The sequence below is a fragment of the Nyctibius grandis genome, chromosome 1 (genome assembly GCF_013368605.1).
Source record: "Nyctibius grandis isolate bNycGra1 chromosome 1, bNycGra1.pri, whole genome shotgun sequence".
NCBI classification, from domain to species: Eukaryota; Metazoa; Chordata; class Aves; order Nyctibiiformes; family Nyctibiidae; genus Nyctibius; species Nyctibius grandis.
Window position 1 is genome coordinate 42,330,907 of NC_090658.1, and position 21,806 is coordinate 42,352,712.

Below are 21,806 nucleotides of genomic sequence, written 5' to 3' on the forward strand. Positions count from 1 at the left end.
TCAGATTTTCATACTTATCTTTGCTTTCTGAAAATAAAATAAATTAAAAAAAAAAGCAGAAACTGAGTATACATAAACCCACCTCACATAAACATGAAAAGCACAGAAATACATAGGCTAATGTTCAATATACTTACGTAGAATTGGACTTCACAAATAAATTCATTTGAAGCTAGAACTGAGTAGATGCAGCTACACACTGCTTGTGAAATATTTTTTGTTTACTTTCCTTTTCACTCTATTCAAATTTTCAGTAACACTGAAAGTCCCAGTTTCAGTGCAAATACTAATGATAATGATACAGGAATAATTAAGCCTATAGTTATTTCTTAAAAAAAAAAATCTCAGTGTCTTTACATACAGCAAGATATATGTGAGATGGAGAAATCCAAGTCAATGTTAGGGTTTTGTGTTTTTTTTTGAAATAACATCTTTGATCTGAGTTTCAAATAAATTGATAAAATAAAATCTAGTTTATCATTCCTAACCAAGCTGTTGCTCCATTTACATTCTCGTGGCACTAACCACAAGCCAACTCTCCCTAAATATTCAGAATAAGAAACAATAAATGCAATATTATTTCTTCCTGTGTCAGATTATGTTAGTCAGAATATAGTAAGTACCACATGCTTCATTTCAAGGATGTGTCACAGTAACATAACCATGACTACAAAGCACAAAAGAATTAAATCATGCTTGGGGGAATATGGACAGGCACATGAAAAAAATCTTCTGTTACAATATTTTACAAATATAATTGATGGAGAGTTGCTACAGTGCTACATTAATTTTTCACTAAAGGAATATTCATTTTCTGTAAAATCAGTCATGAACCCAGCAATACTTAGGCAATCATAGAGGAAAAGTTTCATTGAATGACTAGACTTTCTCCTCTACTATCATTCAAGTTATTTATCTGTGTTCAGAACAATGGTCAGAGCACAGTATTATCTTTTTTTAGGGTTTCTGTTCCAAACATATCAACATCAGTGGAACAGAAGCCACTAGTATTTGACACAGGGATCCAACCTGAAAATTGTGTACCTATCGCAATTCTTCCTTACATTTTGTAACTGTAGAAAAGAAAGCGAATACAAACTGAATAAGCTTGCAGACTGGAACTGCCTTTCTGCCTTCTAGGTGCATCCCACAGCAAGACTGGGGTGCAGACAGATTGGCAGGGTGGGGCAATGATACGCTGCTCTTGCTTGTGCTACATCTGTTTTGTGGAGTAACGTTCACAGGCAGCATTCAAGTTTCTTAATCTAACACCTTTTATGAACACACTAAACATTAAAAAAAAGAACAAAAAAGTACATTAAGAATAACATACCTATAAAATACAAAGAGCAAAAGGTAGAATGAGGGATAGGAACAAAAGTATAGCTACAATTTTTACTTACAATTCCGGAGTCATGTTTTGGTCTTATATTGTATAGCGACTTCCCCTTTTTCTGCCTGCAGACTTCCTCTGCTTCTTTAACTCTGAAGAGACACATTATTTATGAATATTCCTCTAGATTAAAACCATTTACGAAGACAGTGCAGTATATAACTTACAAATTTAGGCCTGAGGAAACAAGTGGATAACTTCATTCCCCATATTCCCATTAGCGCGCTCCACAAAATAGCACTTGCACTCCATGGCTGTTGTTGCCATACCATCAGACTCTGGCACTTACAAGGACAGGCATAATCAATAGCATAACCAATTCTAATTACACAAGCAATCAGTACTTACTATAGTTGAAGATTCAGATATATCAGAATTTAAAATACACTGGATGACATGAAGATTACCTTTCAGAGCATTCATACCGAACACTCCTAAGAAAGCTTCTTTTCTTTTTATGACTATTTAAAAATCATTCTACATCCATTCCCATCCTCAGTATTTCAACTAGAGTTTAAACAAAGGTTCTCACCCAAGCTGTCTTCCCTATTCACCCAAATTTGTTTGTATTAAAAATGGCAAAACATCTTAACCGACATTTGTGGTCTTCACTCTCTAACTTAAAAACAAAAATGGAAAATTGCAGAATCATTATTAAGACATGATGTTTACAAGCAAGGTGGTGCACATGTCACTAAGCACATCTCTCTCTTTCCAAAACAGGGTGAGCAGCAAGGCTTACATGACCACTGGAGATGAAAGCACTTAGGCTGCTTGGATGTAAAGAGAGGGGCAGGTTCCAGAAGTGAGGGTCCACTTCTTAGTGCTTCCTGACTTGGTAAATGGCACCACATTAGGGCCTTGTGAAATACCACCAAATACCACATTTTTGATGGGTTAGATGTCCTTTTTGTCACACAGATAAGGAACAAACTGTGACAGGCAGAGGGCTATACTCCGGACTGGGAGCCTGCCAGAATCAGTCTGGTGGGTTCAATGGCACTCTGTAAAATGTTTCTTTACCATTTTTACTCGTTTTGTAGATCAACCTTACAAACACACAGAGTTACTGAAACACTGATAATACAGATTTAAGTTATGAATTCTCTGAGCTTCAAAGACTTACACAAACCCCTTCTACGTGATGGCATTAAATGGTGTGTGAAGCGTAATTTTTTTTTACTAAGAGATGAGAATATTATTTATAAATAAGAAAGTAGAAAATAAAAATGTAAATCCTATATTGACTTGCTCTTGCCAACAATATAGACTTTAGATGGTGCTTACTGTGCCTGTTCATTGTTATCCAGCAGTGAAAAAAAGAAACAGTAAAATGATATTGAAGAAATCATATAACCTTGGCTGGTTCCTTGTGGTTCATCTCCAGACCACTTGCATGTCTGCTATTTCACTGAGGCTACACAGGGCAATGTGAGAATCAGACTTTGTGTTACTGTTATTTTTAAATATTTTTTGTGTGTGTGGTAAGGGCCAGATTTTGAAAATAAGACTCCAGCTGAGTCTGCTAAGCACATTAAAAAAAACGCCTTCGCATTCATCTCTCCTTTATCCAGCTTCACCAGGCACACCTCATTCTTTTCAGTAAAAGTTTCAATTTATACTATTCAAAAATTAATTTAAATGTCAGTTCTTTTCCAGCACTTCCAACAAGCTTCTCTCTTCATTTGATGGCCTTACATTTTATTATAATAGACAGACCTTTACGTGCACAGGTGGGAGAAAAAAAGCTTTGAAACCTATTATTTTCAAGCTGTAACCCTTTCTATCCGACTGCAAATCAGACAGATTGCTGCAGCATAACATTGAACAAAAATATCAAGCAGCCAAGTAATTCACTGTTAAAACGTATTTACATAGATTCAGTAAAAGTGGCAGCCAAAATGCGGTGATAGCTTTAAATAGAAAGTTATGGGAACGATACAGAGCACAGTAAAATTCAAAGAGATTTTCTTTTTCCTAAAACGCCATCTTTTCTGCTGCTTTGTCTCTACGTACATCCAAAGGAGGAAAAGTATCTGTGACATTGATCTTCCATGATCTTTTCCAAACAGACACATTGTCCCAAAAATAATACTCATCAAAGCTCATCTCTTACAAAGTCAGATATAAACCAGCACATCTATCATATAATTTCCTCTTTTCAAATACAACTATAGCTGGCTCCCTTCACTGGTAGACATCATTTAAATAAGAAAATGAAATGTTACTTAGGAGTAAATTAGTATCAAATCCCAGGAGCTGGTACAAGTACTGTTGAAGGTTATCAGATGACTGTTTATTATGGAAGCAATGTAATATATGCAGGTATTCAGACTACTCATCATGCAAATAACAGCATATGTAACATGTAAAAGTATTTACCAAACCAGTTCACACAGATCCAGATGTTGTTCTCAGGAAATGTCAGGGAATCTTTAGTTCCAGCCTTTGTCCCATCTAAATATCCCCCTTCAAGGATAGATTGCCCGCTGCTTGCCTAACATACTGGGTCATAAAGCAGCACACCTATCTGTGGGCCTCACGTTAATTCAAAACAAAAACCCTCTTACAGAATGGAACCATTGATAACGCAGTGATAGGGGTTGTTTTCTAAAAAGCAGGTCCCGTTAAGTGTCACTGTCAGTGTAACATCTCTAAATGTTCTGCTTCTATTAGAGAAATAGCTATTTGGAGAAAGTCTGTCTGCGCTTGAAATGGCACGGTGCTAATAACAACGCCACTCTGTGAGGGGGGAAGACAGAACTTCTGTGTCCCTTAGATTATGCTTGAAAAAGTGATCCACAACCTCCAGACTGATAAACGACAACCTTAAGCTTGTGCTACCCATTTTTCTAGGATTATGTAAGAGGTTTTGGTCTCACTAGTATGGTTGCAGTCCTCAAGTTTTTGGGAGCTTTTGTGAAATTCCTTGGAGTTTGAGCCTATTTATTCATACCGATGGGAATGCAGAAGATGAGAAGCATTACTCCCTAATGCACTTAAGACAAAGCTGAGAGCTAGCAGCAGCTCAGTTCCAGTTCCAACCATATCACTGACTCACTGTGTGGGTTTGGGACAGCTCACTGTCTCTTGGCCCCTGTCCTGCTCTCTGTGCAGGAAGATTCAAGTAGCTGTATAGAGCCTCACTGAAGCCAATACAGCATATATGTATGCTTCTTCAGCAAGAAATGTCCTTAGAAATGTAAAGATTGCACACCAAAGGCTCATTGTTAGGAAGCTCAGTTTATGACCATGCTAAAACTGGAAGCACAGAGAACTGTATAAATCTACAGCTGTATCTATAGAAGTCGGCAAACTGGTGAAATATAGACAAAGGCAATCACTAGCCTTCCACAGTGCTAAATCACAAACCAGCGGAAGTGGTATCAATTTCTACAGTGTGCAAGGGTATTTTCTGAAGACTGATAATTCAAGTAAATAAGTATTTTATTAAATGTAAAATTAAAATAACCTAATCCTTCTGGAAAAGCAAAAGGATGTGTTTTGATATGAACATCAGTACCATTTAAACTGGAAAATCTAGAAAAGCAGATAAAAGTTTACCTTTGAAGTAAGGGCAATAGTCTTAATTCAGTTGGAAAATAACTTTTAATTGCCACTTGCAATTTTTTGTCAACCTCTTAGGTTTTCTTTACTGGCCCTGAATGATTCTTCATCTTCCCATCCATGAAACTAACAAGATTTAGGCAAAACCACCTTGCTTCTGTCAACTCATGCCTGGTTCAAGTCATATTTCACACCGTGGCAAATTCCTACCTACCTTCCTCTTGCTCAGGCTTTTCTTGCACTACTTTCCACCAACTTCAGTGAGGCCCTAATTAGTGTGGAGGTGCAAGAAAATAACCTAAGACCAAAAGGTGCAAAAATTGTATGAATATTAGTGGTTATATCAGGAAGACTGGGCTTACTACTCAACTGTGGTGGGTTGTTAGATCTTCATGAAGAAATTAATGGATCTAATTCAACACTGGAGGGAGCGAAGAGGATATTTGGAGAAAACAACAGAAGAGCTATGAATCTGTGAGCCTCCCAACAGTCACAAAAGGGGAAACAATTGCAGACAATGACATACTTGCAGGCTCCTGGCCAAAGTGACACTGCTGCTCTGCTAATGCAGAGCACAAAGAGCTCAAAGAGCATGAAACAGTTAAAAAGACATTCCTAGGAAAAGAGTGAGGATTCAATTGTCAGGCCCTGGTGGCCCAGGTGGAAAGATAGGCTGCCACCCAGAAGGCTGTAGAAAAAGAGTCTGAGGAAGGTGGGTGTTCCCTAGTTCTTGAGAATTATGACCCTTAGGCAAAGGCAGGCATGTGTATAGATTGATTTATTGTTCTGAAGATCTGTTTTTACTTACACTATTTAGTTCCATGCTACTAATACTTTCTCTTACAGAAGCTGTTCGGTCCCTTTATAGAGCCATCGGTCTCAAGTACAACCAAATACTCAGAAGCAGGACAGATGTGCAAGGCATGATCTGAGAGTGGGTAAGATGGAGGTGACAAGGGACATGATATGCTCTTGAAGAAGCCAGGTGGTACAGTTAACTTGCTAAGTGTGATGGGAATTATTTGCAAGCTTACAGTGTGCTGAGCTGCTTTGCTAGATTGATGCTTAAACATCTCACGTCATACTTTTCAACTGCTTCTCAAACTGACTGACTTTCAGTAAACTGACTTTGGTTCATTTGCTATCAACCCCCTGTTCCATCTTATGTCAATTATGGCTTAAAAGTGAGCGTATCAGTTTGATAGGAAAGATAACATCAGCTGCATTACCTTTAGCAATTTTTGCCTGTTACTTCTTTTCCCAAATAATTTCTTGATTTTGTCTTAATGAGAACATAATCCTGAAAAAACTAGTCTTTTCAGCCTAGACAGCCAGAGAGTTGCTTAACTCTTATTGTAGTAATCTGAAAAGCAGAGGTATTAACAGCAGTGGACCCAACACCAGGCCCAAGGCAGTTTCTATAAATACTTAATAAGAGTGTTCATAACTCGAATCTGGACAAATATATCTAAAGCATTGCTTGCATTATTTCAGAAAGGATATACTTCCAAACAATGTCAACAATAAGAAAACATGTAGGGAATGTATAACAGTGGGCAATCCATGGATCAGTTAAAAAAAAAAAGCTACAAGTAAATGAACAGCCAGTCACTTACAGAGCCGAAGAGTAAAGATCTTGAAATCTGCTACTTAATAAGATCCAGAGAGTCTATAATTGTCACCCATCACAAAGGAGTAGCGTCCTATTTCCATCATAATAAAAACTCTTCTCCAACACTTACACCGCCTTCTACCTCATATTTATTGTGAGACAAACATATAGAAACTCTGATTACATTTAAAGACAGTCTGTAAAATGAATAAGGAAGTTACACTTCGGCGCACACATAGGAAAAAGAAACCAGACAACCTTACAAACCCAAAAGACAGAGTATCTTTATCTACCTTCTAGACCAAAAGCCAGCCTGGCCACAACCTTATCAAGGTTTAGAGACTTTCTCTCATCATTCAATCCATTGAGGGGGGAGCCACTTTACTGCCACTAAACATTAATAATTTTGTCTGAAGAATCTGTGGCAGACAGATTCATTTCCTACTGGCTCCATCTAGGCTTGGTAGCCTTACACTTCACTAGCGAGCACTATGACATGACAAATGTAAGCACGGTGAGAAGGCTGGAAGGTTATACGCCTTAGATAGTAGAGCTGCTCACAAAAACTTCCACGATAAACTCAGACAGACATTACTTTTACAGTTTGACAGTATAGTTCATGAAACCCAAAAGACATTTTTATGCAGATATTCTGTATTTTTTAACATAAAACAAAGCTGAGGCCAATACCCTTTATACTACTGAGTGCTTATTATCAGATAAATAAAAGGTGTGTTGCCAAAATATTTTATGTAGGTTTGTATGGGTTGGAGATAACTTGTTTATAGTAATAATAATAGTACCCTTACAAATAAAAACAAATAAAAAAATTCTCAGCAAAAATATCAAGTGCTAGACATCTTTAAGACTTCAGGAGCAGAAAATGTTAAAACACTTTCTTTGAAAACTCTTCCAGAGCAATGGGCCTATATTTTATTATTTGACCCAGTTACTAAAATACTGAAATTATTTTTTGCTAAGGAGTTTCTCTATAACGAAAAAGCAGAAAGGAAAATTACAATTCCCAACATAAAAATAGAGTAAAAAAATGTAGAGCTTTTACTTTCACGCCAATAGGGTTGAAGTGATGATGACATAGATATTATTCAGTAACTGACTGCAAAGACTTTATACAGATAAGCAGCACATTGTAATGTACCTGATCCCATCAAACTGACTGATGAAACATAACCTCTGCCTACCAAGAAAGAGATTATGTATTAGACTATCTTGACATCCCTGCCAGCTCCTTGTATGGTTACTTCAAGGACCATGAGGCAGACAATGGCTGGCTGACAGATGCAGTGATTAATCATACTTCAGCTCAGAGGACCAAGGACAAATAAATTAAAATGTTTTAATCTGGCCACTTAACACAGAGACTAACCTGTAGTAGGACCCTGAATGAGATCCTCTCTCTGTCAACAGTGTAGAGTAGACTTTGGGGAATACATTTCAGATTTTCTTCAGTGTCCATCATGCCAAACAGGCCTAAAATAAGGCTTGGAGGCCAAATGAACTTGAGGCCAACTGAAATGAAAATGAGACCTTCTGATTTGCAGAGTCTTACTATAATTGACAGCACACTTCAAAATATTCTGAAAGAATTTCAATTCAGAAGTATTCCATTTCACTCAGTTCTATCTGGCAATCATATTCTTGGTGATCTAGGGATTTTGCTCTTATCTGTGCAGAGATACACAGATGTGTATAAACACAAAAAAGGATATTGTGTTGAAATATGTTTTAGATATGATAACCTTAGCATTAAAGAAAATATCACCCTGGAAATGTAATGACATAAAAAATTAAATTGTTAAGGATGGCTATAATTTAATAAAATGCAAACGTGCATATACCCGCTTAAATACATTTCCTGACTTCTGCCATCAAATTAATATTTTTTTTTTCTTGTCAAAGTGGCCAGTATTTCAGGCTATACCTGGCTACCTTCAGGCAAGATGGAAATTATTTTCCTACAGACTTTGCATATGAAAACTGAGGTTGCTCTAAGAAAAGATAGTCATCACCTTCCATTGTTTTTCTTGGAACTGAAGCCTCCTTGCTCTCAAAGAAGCTGGCTGCATTCTGGGCAGTTTGGTTAGGAAATTCAATGGGAAATGATAAGGGAAGGGAACAAGATTGGAGGTGAGGTAGAACTGGTAACATAATCAGCAAGCAAAAGAAAGGAAACTCGTGAGTGAACGGAAATGTGAAACTATGTGTTTGCTGTAAAACATTTTTAAGCAGCAGATGTGGTAAACGAAGGAAAAAATACAATGTGTAAAAAAGAATGACTTGGTGAACAGACTACTTGGAGAAGGAGAGTACCTTAGAGATGATATGGAGACATATCCTGGACACATGAGTTACTACATTGGGTATACTGGGGCTACTACGCTGGGTAATTGATAGCTACAAGATTGGCAGTACGAGCAAAGATGAGAATTGAGTGAATAGATCACTGGAAAGAAAAGGAAAAAAGTACAAGTCAGCTGGAGAGCCACAGAACTGGAGATCTCCAGTGCAGGAGATAGGAAAAAAAGAGGCCTCCAACTTTGCTGCATCAGGTAAAAATAATCATATCAAAAGGTGCCCAATTCATAATTATGGCTCAATTCATAATGACTCAAAATAACTGCAGGCACAGTGAGGCTCCTCCCACAGTGAAAAAAACCCAAACAACAAAAAACCAAAAAAACACCCCAAACCCTGATGTTAGAGTATTCCCTGTACTCATGCCATAAAACATGCACACAGCCTTTCGCTTACACTTAAGTGATGTTGGCATTAATATGCCAACTCCATGCACTGGTTTGGCAATCTCTCAGTAACCAAGGAATATAACTTCTTCGGTAGCTCAGGATTAAGTCTTTGTGACCATCTCAAACTTTTGGGGACTAATATTTTAATGAAAAACGGTGCTCATTTGTAAAACATTACAATATTTTATTGCACCTAAAATGCCAGTGTAATCACTTTACCTAGGAATGAAAACATTTCACAGTTATAGAAAGTGTAGCATCTCTTGTCAAAAATTCTGTTTAAAATTTTTAGTCGTATAATTTTTTTTCAATAATATGCAAGTATCTATTGAATATGTTGGACTGATTTTTATCATAGACAAATGTAATTCTTTTTTCAAGAAGTAGTGGACAGGAAAGGATTAAAAAACCTGAAAAGATCACTATATGGTAGGAATCATGGTATCCCATCTTACTATACCCTAAACTGTCACACCCAGTCTGACATTACAGCCATGAAAACAGGCTGCAAACTTCATTATGAGATGATGATTGGTACCTATCTCCTTTTACACACAACACCCATACTAGGATGCAATGTAAACGTGCCAGCATGATTCACCACCATCACCAGGTAAATAAAGAAGAGACTACTGAAAAGCCCTTCTGCTGTTTATGTGGGGGCATTCTGGAATCTAGCCTCATGCAAGTCACAAAAATTAGGAAAGATCACAGATTTGAAATTAGTTTTTTACTAGATCCTTCACTTTGTACAAGTTCACTATGTGTATGTACCAGTTGGCTTATAGTTGCAAATGGAAATATTTCTTCCTGCCTTACAAAACACAGTATTACTTAAAAATGTTAAACTAAGGTATTTAAAAGTAATTTCCACCAGAGATCCAGGCTGAGAAATTTATCTCCAAATGCTTTTACTTTTCACAAACTTTTCCCTCAAAAGCAATGCTAAAAATGAAAGTTACTGCTCTCCTCCCCTAACCAAAAAATGATGATGTTTTCATTGGAAAAAGGACTATGCTAAAAGTGCATAAGGAAGAAAAAAAAGTACTGAAATGTTGAGCAACCTCTCAGCTGGACAGCAAATTTTCTCTTTGTGAGGCGCTGCCTCAAAGGACTGTTCCCAGCTTCTGAATCTTTGGTGTGTTTGGGTTTCTTCTAAGTAGATTTTCCAATGCCTGTAACTACTTTCTGATCAGAAAGATATTTTATTCAAGTTAAAATTTTGAAATACTCTCAAAAACTGAAGAACCTTTTAATCGTTCAATTCAAAGTCATGTAAGCTGAATTCTGTTTTGAAATATCATTATAACTATGAGTTGTAAAACTGAGCCTGCTAGCATGCAACTCAGTTGATCAGAGAGCACTAAAGACATTGAGATTGAAGTTCCCAAGTCAGAAAACGTATCTACCCATAACTACTTACTAACATAACCCTTGAAGCTTTTAGTTGGCATCACAACAGCATGCCAAGCAAAACGATACCCCACTAAACACACTCCACATTTGCATCATTTCCCTCTCATGTTGCCACTCTATACACATTTTTCTTCTCTTTCCTTCCATCTCCACATTTTTTTGCAAATACATGTTCCCATGTCCCCCCGATTTCTCACTCTCAAGTCTGACTCACTGGTTCCTATTATAAGCATTAAGTAAATATCCTTTAAATTGCTCTGAGAGGACATTGCTCGTGCTATGGGATTTAATGCCCTCCTCTGCAAGCAGAAGTGGCAGCTTACCAATATGCTCCTCACTGTGCAGCATACAGATATCCAATGCCAGACTTTAAATTGCTCAACAGCAAGTTTTAAATCATCCTGCCGAGGAGTCTGTAGGGAGACATACCAGTCTTTCTGCAGAGGGAGATCAATGAGCTGTGGAGACATGCTGGCCAGGAATCTCCCTTTCATCTAGATATACACAGTGTGACACGCCAGGTGCCAGCTTAACTGCTATTCTTACGGGAACGGGCAACTTCTACATTTGAGACATGAGTGCAACTTTTTTGAGGTTATAGATTATTTTTAATGTGTCAAAGATTTATCGTGGGAGTTAAAGGGTTGAATAAAGTCAGCCAAAAGAAATTCTCCAGCTGTGTGATGCAAGATATCAGAGACTTACAGAATTTTGCCATAATGTTGATCCTGCTTATGAGCTCTCCTCTGCTGGCATCCCTGACACAGTCTCTGTTCAGTGACGCACCTTTTCATAAAAGCAAGGGCCAGACTGAGCTTATGAGCAATATATACCTTATGTATACACTTACAGGGCTCCTATATCTGTGCCTTTCTCTCCCTGCCTCTCCCCCCCCCATCTAGAAATACAACTTACTTTCCCCTGTTTAGGTAAATCTTTGCAAGGTTGCAAAGGCCCTCTGGAACAGCAAACAATCTGAAGAAATGGAAACGTGTCGAGAGCTGGAGTGGACAAACGACTGTCAGTACCTCACTTGTACCCAAAGAAACTGGAAGGTGGAACTGTGGCCCTACAAACATGTTTCCACCTTATTATCAACCTGTTTCTAGTAAGATCTGAACTGGCATCTAAGGCCTAATGATATTGACCTTAACGTTTGACAGCAATGGAACTTTTCAACATAAAAATTCTTAAAGGACTGACTGCTTTTTTTACTGTAATGAGCCAAGGTGTATTTTATGGCCGTAAAGAAAAAATGAAGTTGTAGTCCTAAAGATGGATCATTGCTGTCCACACCAATATGAGATTTTCTGATAATTGTATTTTTAGCTACCAGGGATTCTCAAATTCCATGTTTGATTGCCACACCCAGCAGTTGCTTAACTTTTTTTTTTTTTTAAATTGATCATAACTTTTCAAGACGTCCCTCTGTAGGGTTATTTTAGGTGTTGCCTCATGAACTCTTAACTTTTCATTCCTAGGACAGGCTATCTTTTTCCTAGGAAAGCGGTAGGGTCTGGGCAACAGTTCTGTAGGCCTTTGCTGGATGTCAAGAAAAGTTAAAATACTTCTTGCTCTCACAGAAGTGCTAGACTGGAATAGTGCACTTAACATTGAATATCTCTACCAGAGAAATATAAAGAAACCAGCGCAGGGGTGAAATAAAGACAGGGATTAATGAGAAAACAGTTAATGTATTTATAAGTCACTTTGTACGAGACACTTGCTCTCACTACAGGAGACAAAAAGGCATTTGAATATTAGTGGTGTGATCCCTTAAGAGTTTTCCTAAGAAGGTGAGACTTTTACATAGCTGTCACTGCAGCTGTGCATTATCTGACATATGTATTCAGAGAGCAACATGCATCTCAGGGTATGCAGCAACTGAAATATATGTATAGATAACGATGGTGCTGAACAAGAAGCTTGCAAGGTTCAAAATCATATTCTTTTTTTCAGACAACATCGAAAAAATATTAGGGAAAATATCTCACTCTTCTTGGCTTTCTTGCTGATCACATGTAAAGTGCAAGCTATACCGACAGATACCTTTCAAGAGTTTTCAAAGTCTGAATGCAAAGCATAGACTACCAGTGACTCAGTAAATATACAATAAAAAGACAATGATATTGGCAACATTAAAAAACTCAAAACATGACCCATTAAGTATGGTTGTGGTTTTCCTTTTTTTTTAAAAAGTTTCTTAATCAGACAGGATTTATATTGCTTTGAAAATTTTCACTTAAAAGGATACATCTTTAGCATAGACATAGCATCAGAAACTTCAACCTCCACAAAATATTTTTGAGAACTTTATAAATAACCCAGATAATAATTTCTATTGGAGTGCTCCAGTTAGCCTTGACTGCAGTGTGACCACAAAAAAAAAAACCAGTACTGTTCAGAAAACCTTTTGGCAGACCTATACTTTCACTGTAATTTTCAGGTGCATTTTTCTTTTTATTGCTACTGTCTTTAACAGTTTATCATGCATAATTTTCTCTACAGCTGGTATTTTCCAGTTCTGCTTTATTTCAAGTGAGAGAACTGAGAGAAAGCAGTAGAAAACTTCAGAAAAATTAATCTGTTTTTAACCTTGCACCATTTTTCTTCATTTTTTTTCCTCATCTTCTTGTAAGGAAATATGAAGTCTGACACTCCAATGTTTATCTTTTGCATATAAATGCCTGGCAAACCAATATACAAGTTGAAATGCCAGTGAAAAGTGTTTAAAATAAGAACTGGCTGACTGCTTTCTTTAAAACATACACTTTTAATCTATCAGTAACAAAGAGTAGTACCACCTTAGGAAATACCATCTATGAAAAGCCTTTTGGTAAATTATTGTAAAAGAGTGTGACTCATATTTGCGGAGACTAAATAAGGAACAGCCTCTATTAACAGTCCATATGGAAACTGGGATATAAAATATTCTAGAAACATTGCCTGCAGCATAAAAGTTTATTAAACTAAACACTAAAGTCGAGGGAGAAGAGGCAAAAAAAACCCAAAACCAAATGGGGGGTGAGAAAGAAAGATGATCAAACTAAAAAAGAAAAGGGAATAAAGTATTCATTTTATAATTAATTATAATAATTCAAGTATGCTTCATGAAGCAGCAACCTGGTAAATAATTCACCAAAGGCAGCATACTGCAATACTTTAAAAAGTCTCACTGTATCTGCCACTTGATTTTTGCTGCCAGTGAAAGACTGCAGAAAGTTACTTTGACCATTAATGTTCTAGCCTGCCCTTCAACTTTAGCAGCAGAAAAACTTTCAAAAACATCAACTAAAGAGCAAAATAATTTTCTTGGAATAAAAATTTTTATTTCAGTGGCAACAGGCAGATTTCGGTCTTCTGTCACCCACAGAACTGTCAATCTAGGCTGAGATTTTGAAAACCATTACATTGTACATTCTTACACCTTTGGGCAACACTTATTTTTCCATCAAGATTTTTCTCCTTTGACTTCTCAATATCAAGACACCTTCACATCACAACATCTTGTCTTTCACTGAGAAAAGTGGAAATGTAAAATCAAGAATAAAAGCCTGAAGGACAACTTCAGATATCAGGTTGAACTATGATTGGAGGGAAAATATTTTCTGCATAAAGGCTTTGGTAAGACAGTTGTTTTACCGAAGATGCTTCATTTTTGAGAAAATAATTTGTCTTACTTGGAAAATTGTTCCCCTTACTGCCAATTTGGCCAAAATATTTTAATATTTAGGCAATGAAGAGAGCTTGACTTTGCCAGACCTGAAATAGAACCTTGCCAAGCTTTTCTGAGAGGTGAACACAAACTGAGACAAAGGTTTCCAAAGTCTAAACCCTGCCTCAGCTGAACAAACACAATCTATAAAGAGGAAGATTTAAACTTGATGAGACAAGTCAAAATTAAAATTCAAAACAAAAATCTACCAGTGATTTTCAGGATGGATCATTTTCAGTCTTAGTCTCAGTGACTTCTTGGACTGCAGTTACACAGCCCTGTCTGTCCCCCTGGGAAAGTCTCCTCCTTACCATCAGCTCCCAGCCTGGGTTTGGGTCTCTTTGCTGTTCTTCCTAGGGATCTCCCAGTTTCCTTTCCCACTGCAGGCCCTTTCTCACTGTCCTTTTCCCTTACATGTCACATCCTGCACCTAGAGCCATTTTGTAGGTTATACGTGTCCAGTTCCTTTCAGGCTAAAACCACCCTTCCCATAGAAGCGACCAGCTGGCAGCCACTTTTTCTCTCTGCTGCTTCAAGACATCCTCTTAAGCATACTCATACATTGAACTGAAAGAGAATTAAATGATTATATTGCAATCCCATTCTCTTAAACTTTAGATGTATGAGAAAAATAGGAGGAAGAGGTTTTGTGCTTATTTAGTTAATGTCTGTTAAAGAAAAATATTTTGCAGTGAGACCCGCCTGGAGAGTTTTTGTTTGTTTGTTTTTAGAAAAATATCTTAGTATTTTGGAAAGGACATTTTTCTTAAATCCTATTCTAAAAAAAAAAAAAAATACAAGATTAAATTAACCTCTATTAAGTTGGAAGCTAAATCCCTGCATAGGAAACCAAAGATAGTATTTAACTGTCAACTCAATTCCAAAGAGATATACTTAATTACATAAAATTCAGTCAGACAGTCAGTAAAATGAAATAGATCCCCAGAGAACTGCTGTACTGTGCTAACGTTTGCACCACACTCTTGCAATAGGAGCAGAATCCAATTTTCTTAACTGTGAGACTGCTCCAAAATATATCCACTTACACTAAACATATATAGTATACATGACATTGACCATATAGGTGCCTAAGGAAAGTTTTCAATGACTTCCTAAGCTAGTAATCTGATGTCTGTGACAATTACATAGGGTGAGTACTCTTGAAAAAGAGGTTTGTTCTTGTCAAGTTACCTAAACATGGACTGATATCAATCATTTAATGAACATAAAGCTTCAATCCTGTTAATGTTAAGGCTCAGAAGTAACTTCATTATCTGTATACTGAGGTCACTTAAGTTGCTAACAGATGTAGGATTATACAACAGTGTTTACAGTTTTCATGTTTGCATTTGTTTAATTTGTCCTTATATGGCATTTATTACTTTTTAAGCATCTAATTAATTCTTGGCATCATTTTTATAAAGAAAGGGTGACCACAATGCAATATCTGTACACAGATGAAAGTAAACTTCATAGCTCTTCTCATACATGGACCAGACAGCATGGGTAACTTTTCAAAACTACTATCTCATTTCTTCATGCCATATATACCACCTGTGCTCATGTCCGTGAGCTGTGATTTGCAATATGGTTCAGTCTGAGTGTTTTCTTAACACAGGGCCAATTGACATTTTCCTTCTCTCTTCCTGCTCCCCTTCCTTTCTCCCAACTTCATTGGACAAATATTTACAATATGTCATGTCTTCATGTCTTGACTTGTTTTCACTAAATATGCTAATATCAGCTTTCAGACCTGAAACAAGTCTCCCATTGCTTGGATTCGCGGTGGCATAGTAGTTACATGCTTTACCAAAAATGTAGTTTAGGTAACGGAACTGAAAATATTTCGCACAAATTGTTATAATGTCCCATTCAAAAATTATGACAATTAGGAAAAGAAAAAATCTGTTTAAAAAAAAAATAAAAGACTGAGAAAACTCCAAAAGGTGTGCAATAGGTTGTGTGCTAATGAAGTGAGGCTGACAGGTTTCTGTGCGATGGCTCCCAATAACATTGCCTGAGAAAAGCCTTTGAACAAACAAACAAATGTACCTTTCTTGAAGAATAAGTTTGTTTTCCTTCTTCCAGAAATCTTTGAAGTCAGAACTGAATTCATGCCAAATACTGAAGAAAGAATGTGGAGACACCTCTTTCTCTCCCATTTTTGCTTTCATACAGAAATAGGCTGCAGTTTCCAAAAAGCTGTCAAAGAAAGCAAAAACGGGAAATGTTTCAGTACCCACTGATGCGGATTTTTTTTTCCTTACTTAACACAGACATGGTATTTAATTATTCTTGGTAGCAGATCTAAAATAAAATAATACAAAAACATAACAGTTCTGAGCTCTTTGTATAGAGATAGATACACAATATAAGATGATTCTTCAGCAAAGTTGGGGTCTGGCATTTATCATAGGTTGTTTTTGACCAAAGTATTTTCCATTTCAAAAGTTAAAATGAACGCACTGTCCAGAGCCCTGCAAATCCAGACATCCGCACCTGCCCATACACTGCTTTTCTGTGTGTATAAAGCTGTTTTCAAAACATAATGTCAAAGCTTATAAAGGACTATAAACAAAGTTCTTCAAATTCTGTTAGATCTATACTACGACAATAGGGTAGGTGCCTTAGGTTGAAACCTACACAGAAATGTTAAAACTCAAACCTGCTGTGTACTAAACAAGAAATGATGCAACAGAAAACTGGGCCAGGAGCAACTGTGCTAGGAAACAGGTGCCCATCATGACTCTACAAGAACAATCTGATAACCCCTTCTGAGCACGGCAAAAGTAAAGCAGCATATTGAACACAAAAGCTACACCTCAAGTAAGAACTGCTGCTGAAATGCAACAGTCCTATTTCCAACACTGAGTGAGGACTATGACTGCAATTAAATTTAACAAATTTCTGAGTTTGAATTGCTTCTATTTTACTTCAAATTTAAAAATATGTAGGAATGTTATAGAAAGCCATGAAAGAATTCTTTCAAAAATTAATTGCTTGATTAACTATTATTCCATTCTAATTTTTGGCTTAATTTTTTGTAAATACTGGAGCTTTAAAGAACATTTTTCTCATCTGGAGCTCAACATGGAAACCTCTGGAGAACTGGTTATTTTATGAAAAATTCTATGGAAAGCTGCCTCTTGAAATATAATTGTAGATGCTTTGCTCATTGATCTGTATCTACTCATTGACTCCTATGATAATTTTCTATGAAACACACATCACAGTTTTAATCACTTTAATTATGTGAAAAAAATGAAATTCTGGTTAAATGGATGGAAATGTCATTTTAGTCACAGAAGTTGTATCTTCATTCATGGACTATTGTAACTGGAGACAGAGTGCTTTGATAGTTGTTATAATTTAAAGTATTTAATGGTGACAATTATATACAAAGATTCAACCATTCAGAAGGGTCAGTTTTACAAAGTCTCTGTGAAGCTGTCCTACTTCTCAAAACTCAATACTCCAGTTGTTTTCTCCAACATGAAAAATAGATGTCTACATAAATTATCCTATTTCTAAATAAAAAAGCCTACAGCTTAAAAATTTAACATCAGTTTACCAATCAAATTCTATGCACTTTTTCTCGTAATTTGTAATTCATTTTTCCATCTGCTGAAGGAAAATGAAGCTGTTGAGCAACAAAGATGCAGCACAGAAAAATATAAAAGACAAAAACATCCTCACTTTTTAACCCATTTGCATTGATACTCAACTGTCATCTTATCTGAGTGCACCATTTCTTCAACTCTCTCAGTTAGCCTACCATAGCAGTCTGTTCTGTAAGTCAGCACTTGATCAATAAATAGAATGTCTTTTTTTGTGGCTGGGTTTTGTTGTGTTTTTTCAAATGATTTATAGATGAGTGATAGTACTGATTAAACTAACAAATTCCATTTTACTTACCTATTTACATTTTCCCCACTGTTTTATATTGGGGAAAATATCTATCCTGTGGTCCCATGGAATCACTTAAAAAGAATATCCCTGACGTTTGTCAGTCAGCCGCACTATATTTTACACTTTTGCCTACTCTCAGATGCTTTCAACTTTTTGCAAGACTGCAAACATACCAGGGAGATCTTTTGGTTTTCCTTCCAGCCCCTTCCCCCAGACTTACAGCTCTGGAGCTGACTAAAGGTGAAGCCATATAAAAGGCTCATTTGATTTTTCAGAATGAACTGGCAACATTTTTGAAGGAATGTGAGGAATACAGTACAAGAGAGAAATCTGGAGGCATCAGCTGAGTCAATGGCTTATTTTTAAGGAAGCTCTTGAATGAAGGCCATTAATTATTTATAGAACACAGAAAGATCAGAAGTTCAAATAAGAAGCCTTGTTCTGAGAAACGTGTCTTCAAACCATTCTACAAATGACAATAATGTGAAAAGAATTTGACCGTGAATGGCCATCCTAAGCAATGCTTTTAAATTTGAGATAAGGACCTAGAATTCCCTCCCAAGAAATAGGAAGCCAAGACAAAATAAAATTCATACTGTACAGGAGAATGCTCAAAAAAACAGATAAACAGCACTAACATTTTTGGAGATGCAAAAGCTTCCATTACTCTTCAATTATTCCAACTATCCCCTGGGAGCAGAAGGAGATAGCCAATGTTTTTTCCTCTGGTGACTGAAAATCTCCCTGAGGACCACTTGTATAACCAGTACAACCTTACACATGCATACAGATGTGTCTAACAGCTATAGCTTAATTTCTAGGTTTACAGAGAGAAGATAATGCTCAGCCAGGTTGCTTGCCTCCCTGGCAGTTATTTTGGGAGGTAAGGGAAATAAGCTGTGTTTGAAAGTAGCATAGCAGGTTGTCATTGTTAATATGTCACACCTTCCTAATGCCTGACAACAATGCACAAGACGTCAGCTGCAGCACAGTAAGACTGCAGAGCACAATCTTCATGAATCCAATATTTTTTCTATATAATCACATCAAACAGTCAAGACAGTTACTGTATTCTTTTCAACCAGAGAGGTCTATCCTTATTTAGCAGTTAAGTCACTTAGAGTACATTTAGAAGACATATGAAAAACTGCTTGCTAAACATTTGATGCTGTCATTTTTGTAGTACAAGTGGCATAATTAACACGTGAAAGACAAAGCAAATAAAGTGAATCCAAATACATCAAATAATAAAACATGCACAGCAATAAATCCTCTATATTACCACACTCTTTAAATACCTGATTTGGAAATGTTTACATATGTCAAACTAGACATGTCTCAAAGCTGATTCCAGGAGGGGACACGCATTTTAAATACAAAGAGAAATTTGGATGATATCACCATAACCCCAAGACTAGATATCATCCTTTCACAGAATTCAGCCAGGCAGCAAATACCTTTTCTCTGGTACTTTTCAGTGGGGTAGCCTATCCAGATTTTCCTGTTGATCCTTCAGCAGATTTTGAAATGAAACAGCTGCAAATACGATTGATACTATTCCTGACTATATATGCAGGCATACAGACGTTTTGAATCAAATAAGGGACTAGAGTTCAGAAGGCTTTTGCTCCCATACCCAAATTAATCTCTACATCATACAACTTTGGGAAACTCATCTGACCTCCCTGGATTTCATTTCACCTATCTGTAAAATGAAATGTTTATTATCAAACAGATATTGCAAAGCTTGTTTAGTGCTCATTTCTCAAGTGAAATGGTTCTTAGTTTTCTGTACTCTTAGCAAGTGTCTTAAAAGAAAAGAATGTGCATTAGAGAAGAGAGAGCAGTCATGGACGAGGGAAGGAAAGGCATGTGAGTTATTTTCAGGTATTAAAAAGAGGTAAAGGCGGTCACTGGCTTTGCTTTAAACAGCCTGACTTTTCAAGCATGATTAAAAATAAGGCAGCGATGTTCACACCCCTGTCTTATCCTGACATGGCAAAAGCCAGAATTCTTTACACAGATTTCAGGTTGGGTTTCATATTGCTCATGCTGGCCCTGAAGGAGAATGAAATAACATTAAACCTCTCAAAACAATGGAAGAGTTGCTCATCCCTGAGAAGGAAGTAAGGAAATAAGATCAAGATAGATAGTTCCTTTTCTCATCTTCTAATTTCCTTGATTCAAGTGTTTGTGTAATTCAGAAAAATCACTGCAGACAGATGACTGAACTCACTGCTTACTCAAATGTGATGAATGAATCACTGGACTTTTCTGTGTGCTCCCTTGTGTACCACTATGAGACTATGTAAATGATTTTTCTACTTGGAGGGAAGGAAGGAATGGATGCAGTAAGAGCCAAGCCAAATTTAATCATATGAGAAAAAAAAGAAGCCATTCACATTGCAAATAGCTCATTGACAGCATTTCTAGCTGATAGATCTGATCCATTAGGAATATTTTAAGAACAGCTATGGATTATTCAATTTTTTTTCCATTCCATTCTGAAGCCAGTTAGCAAGCAGTTGCAGACAATGACTCAGATTCAAGTCTGCCGTGTGCAATGCATTGGCCAGTTTATAAACACATACAACATACGTTTGTACACATGCATGTATGTACATGAATGTATGCTGTAGGTCAAGCAAAAGGAAGGAGAGGAGAAATAGAGCAGCTGGCAATTACAAAAATACTTCTTTTGCTTAAAAAAAAAAAAAAAAAGAGTAATAAAGAGACAAATCAACAATACTAAGCAAGAACAGCACTAGTTTCATCTCAGCACCATTTGATCAGGCGTCCCTGGCCAAACAAACAACAAAACAACCGTAGGTACAGACATGCCCTGGCTGACCTTTCTGAGAAACAGTGAATACACACAAACACTCACGCGTCTGGTTTCCCTATACAGCAAACTAAATCACCTGCAAGAGTAAGGATTTGTTTCAATGTGGATTTAAAAGCAGAAAAAAATGTTTCTACAATTCTGCAAGAGAGATTCTGTACTGTTTAACAGATTACGTATTTTGGTTGAAGTTCGAAACTGGATAAACTTGACTACTTGGGTTTGGCTTTATAAATTGTTAAGCATCATTTATGTACATTTGAGATTAAGAACAGGTAGTCTTAGTGGTGGTACTGTGTTATTTTTGTGAAGCAGTTGTGTTTCAGAAGCAGTTCTGACTCAGGCAGGAGCTGCTAAGGTACATTTTAGTTTGATTAAAGTCACAAGCAAAATGTAGAGCTAAGCATAGTCTACCAAAAGAAAGAAGGTAAAAAAGGGAGAAAAGACTATATGTGCCTCTTACTACTTTAAATCTGCCATGAATTATATTTAAAGCCAAACTGAGTTGGCAGGCACATAAGCCTGTTCAGAGTGTTGATCCTGAATTGATGACTACATAGGGAAGATGAGTACAGTACATAGGTAAC

The 21,806-nt window shown here is 36.8% G+C and overlaps 1 protein-coding gene across 1 annotated transcript in view; it reads right to left on the reverse strand.

The window, feature by feature from the left end:
- Window positions 1-21,806, reverse strand: part of FMN2 (formin 2) — a 163,396-nt gene continuing 141,590 nt past the window's right edge. Inside the window, exons 16-18 of the mRNA XM_068395923.1 lie at window positions 16,521-16,670; window positions 1,404-1,485; window positions 1-27 (exon numbers count right to left, since the gene is read on the reverse strand). Of these exons, the coding sequence (XP_068252024.1) occupies window positions 1-27; window positions 1,404-1,485; window positions 16,521-16,670 (259 nt within the window). The remainder of the gene's footprint in view (window positions 28-1,403; window positions 1,486-16,520; window positions 16,671-21,806) is intronic.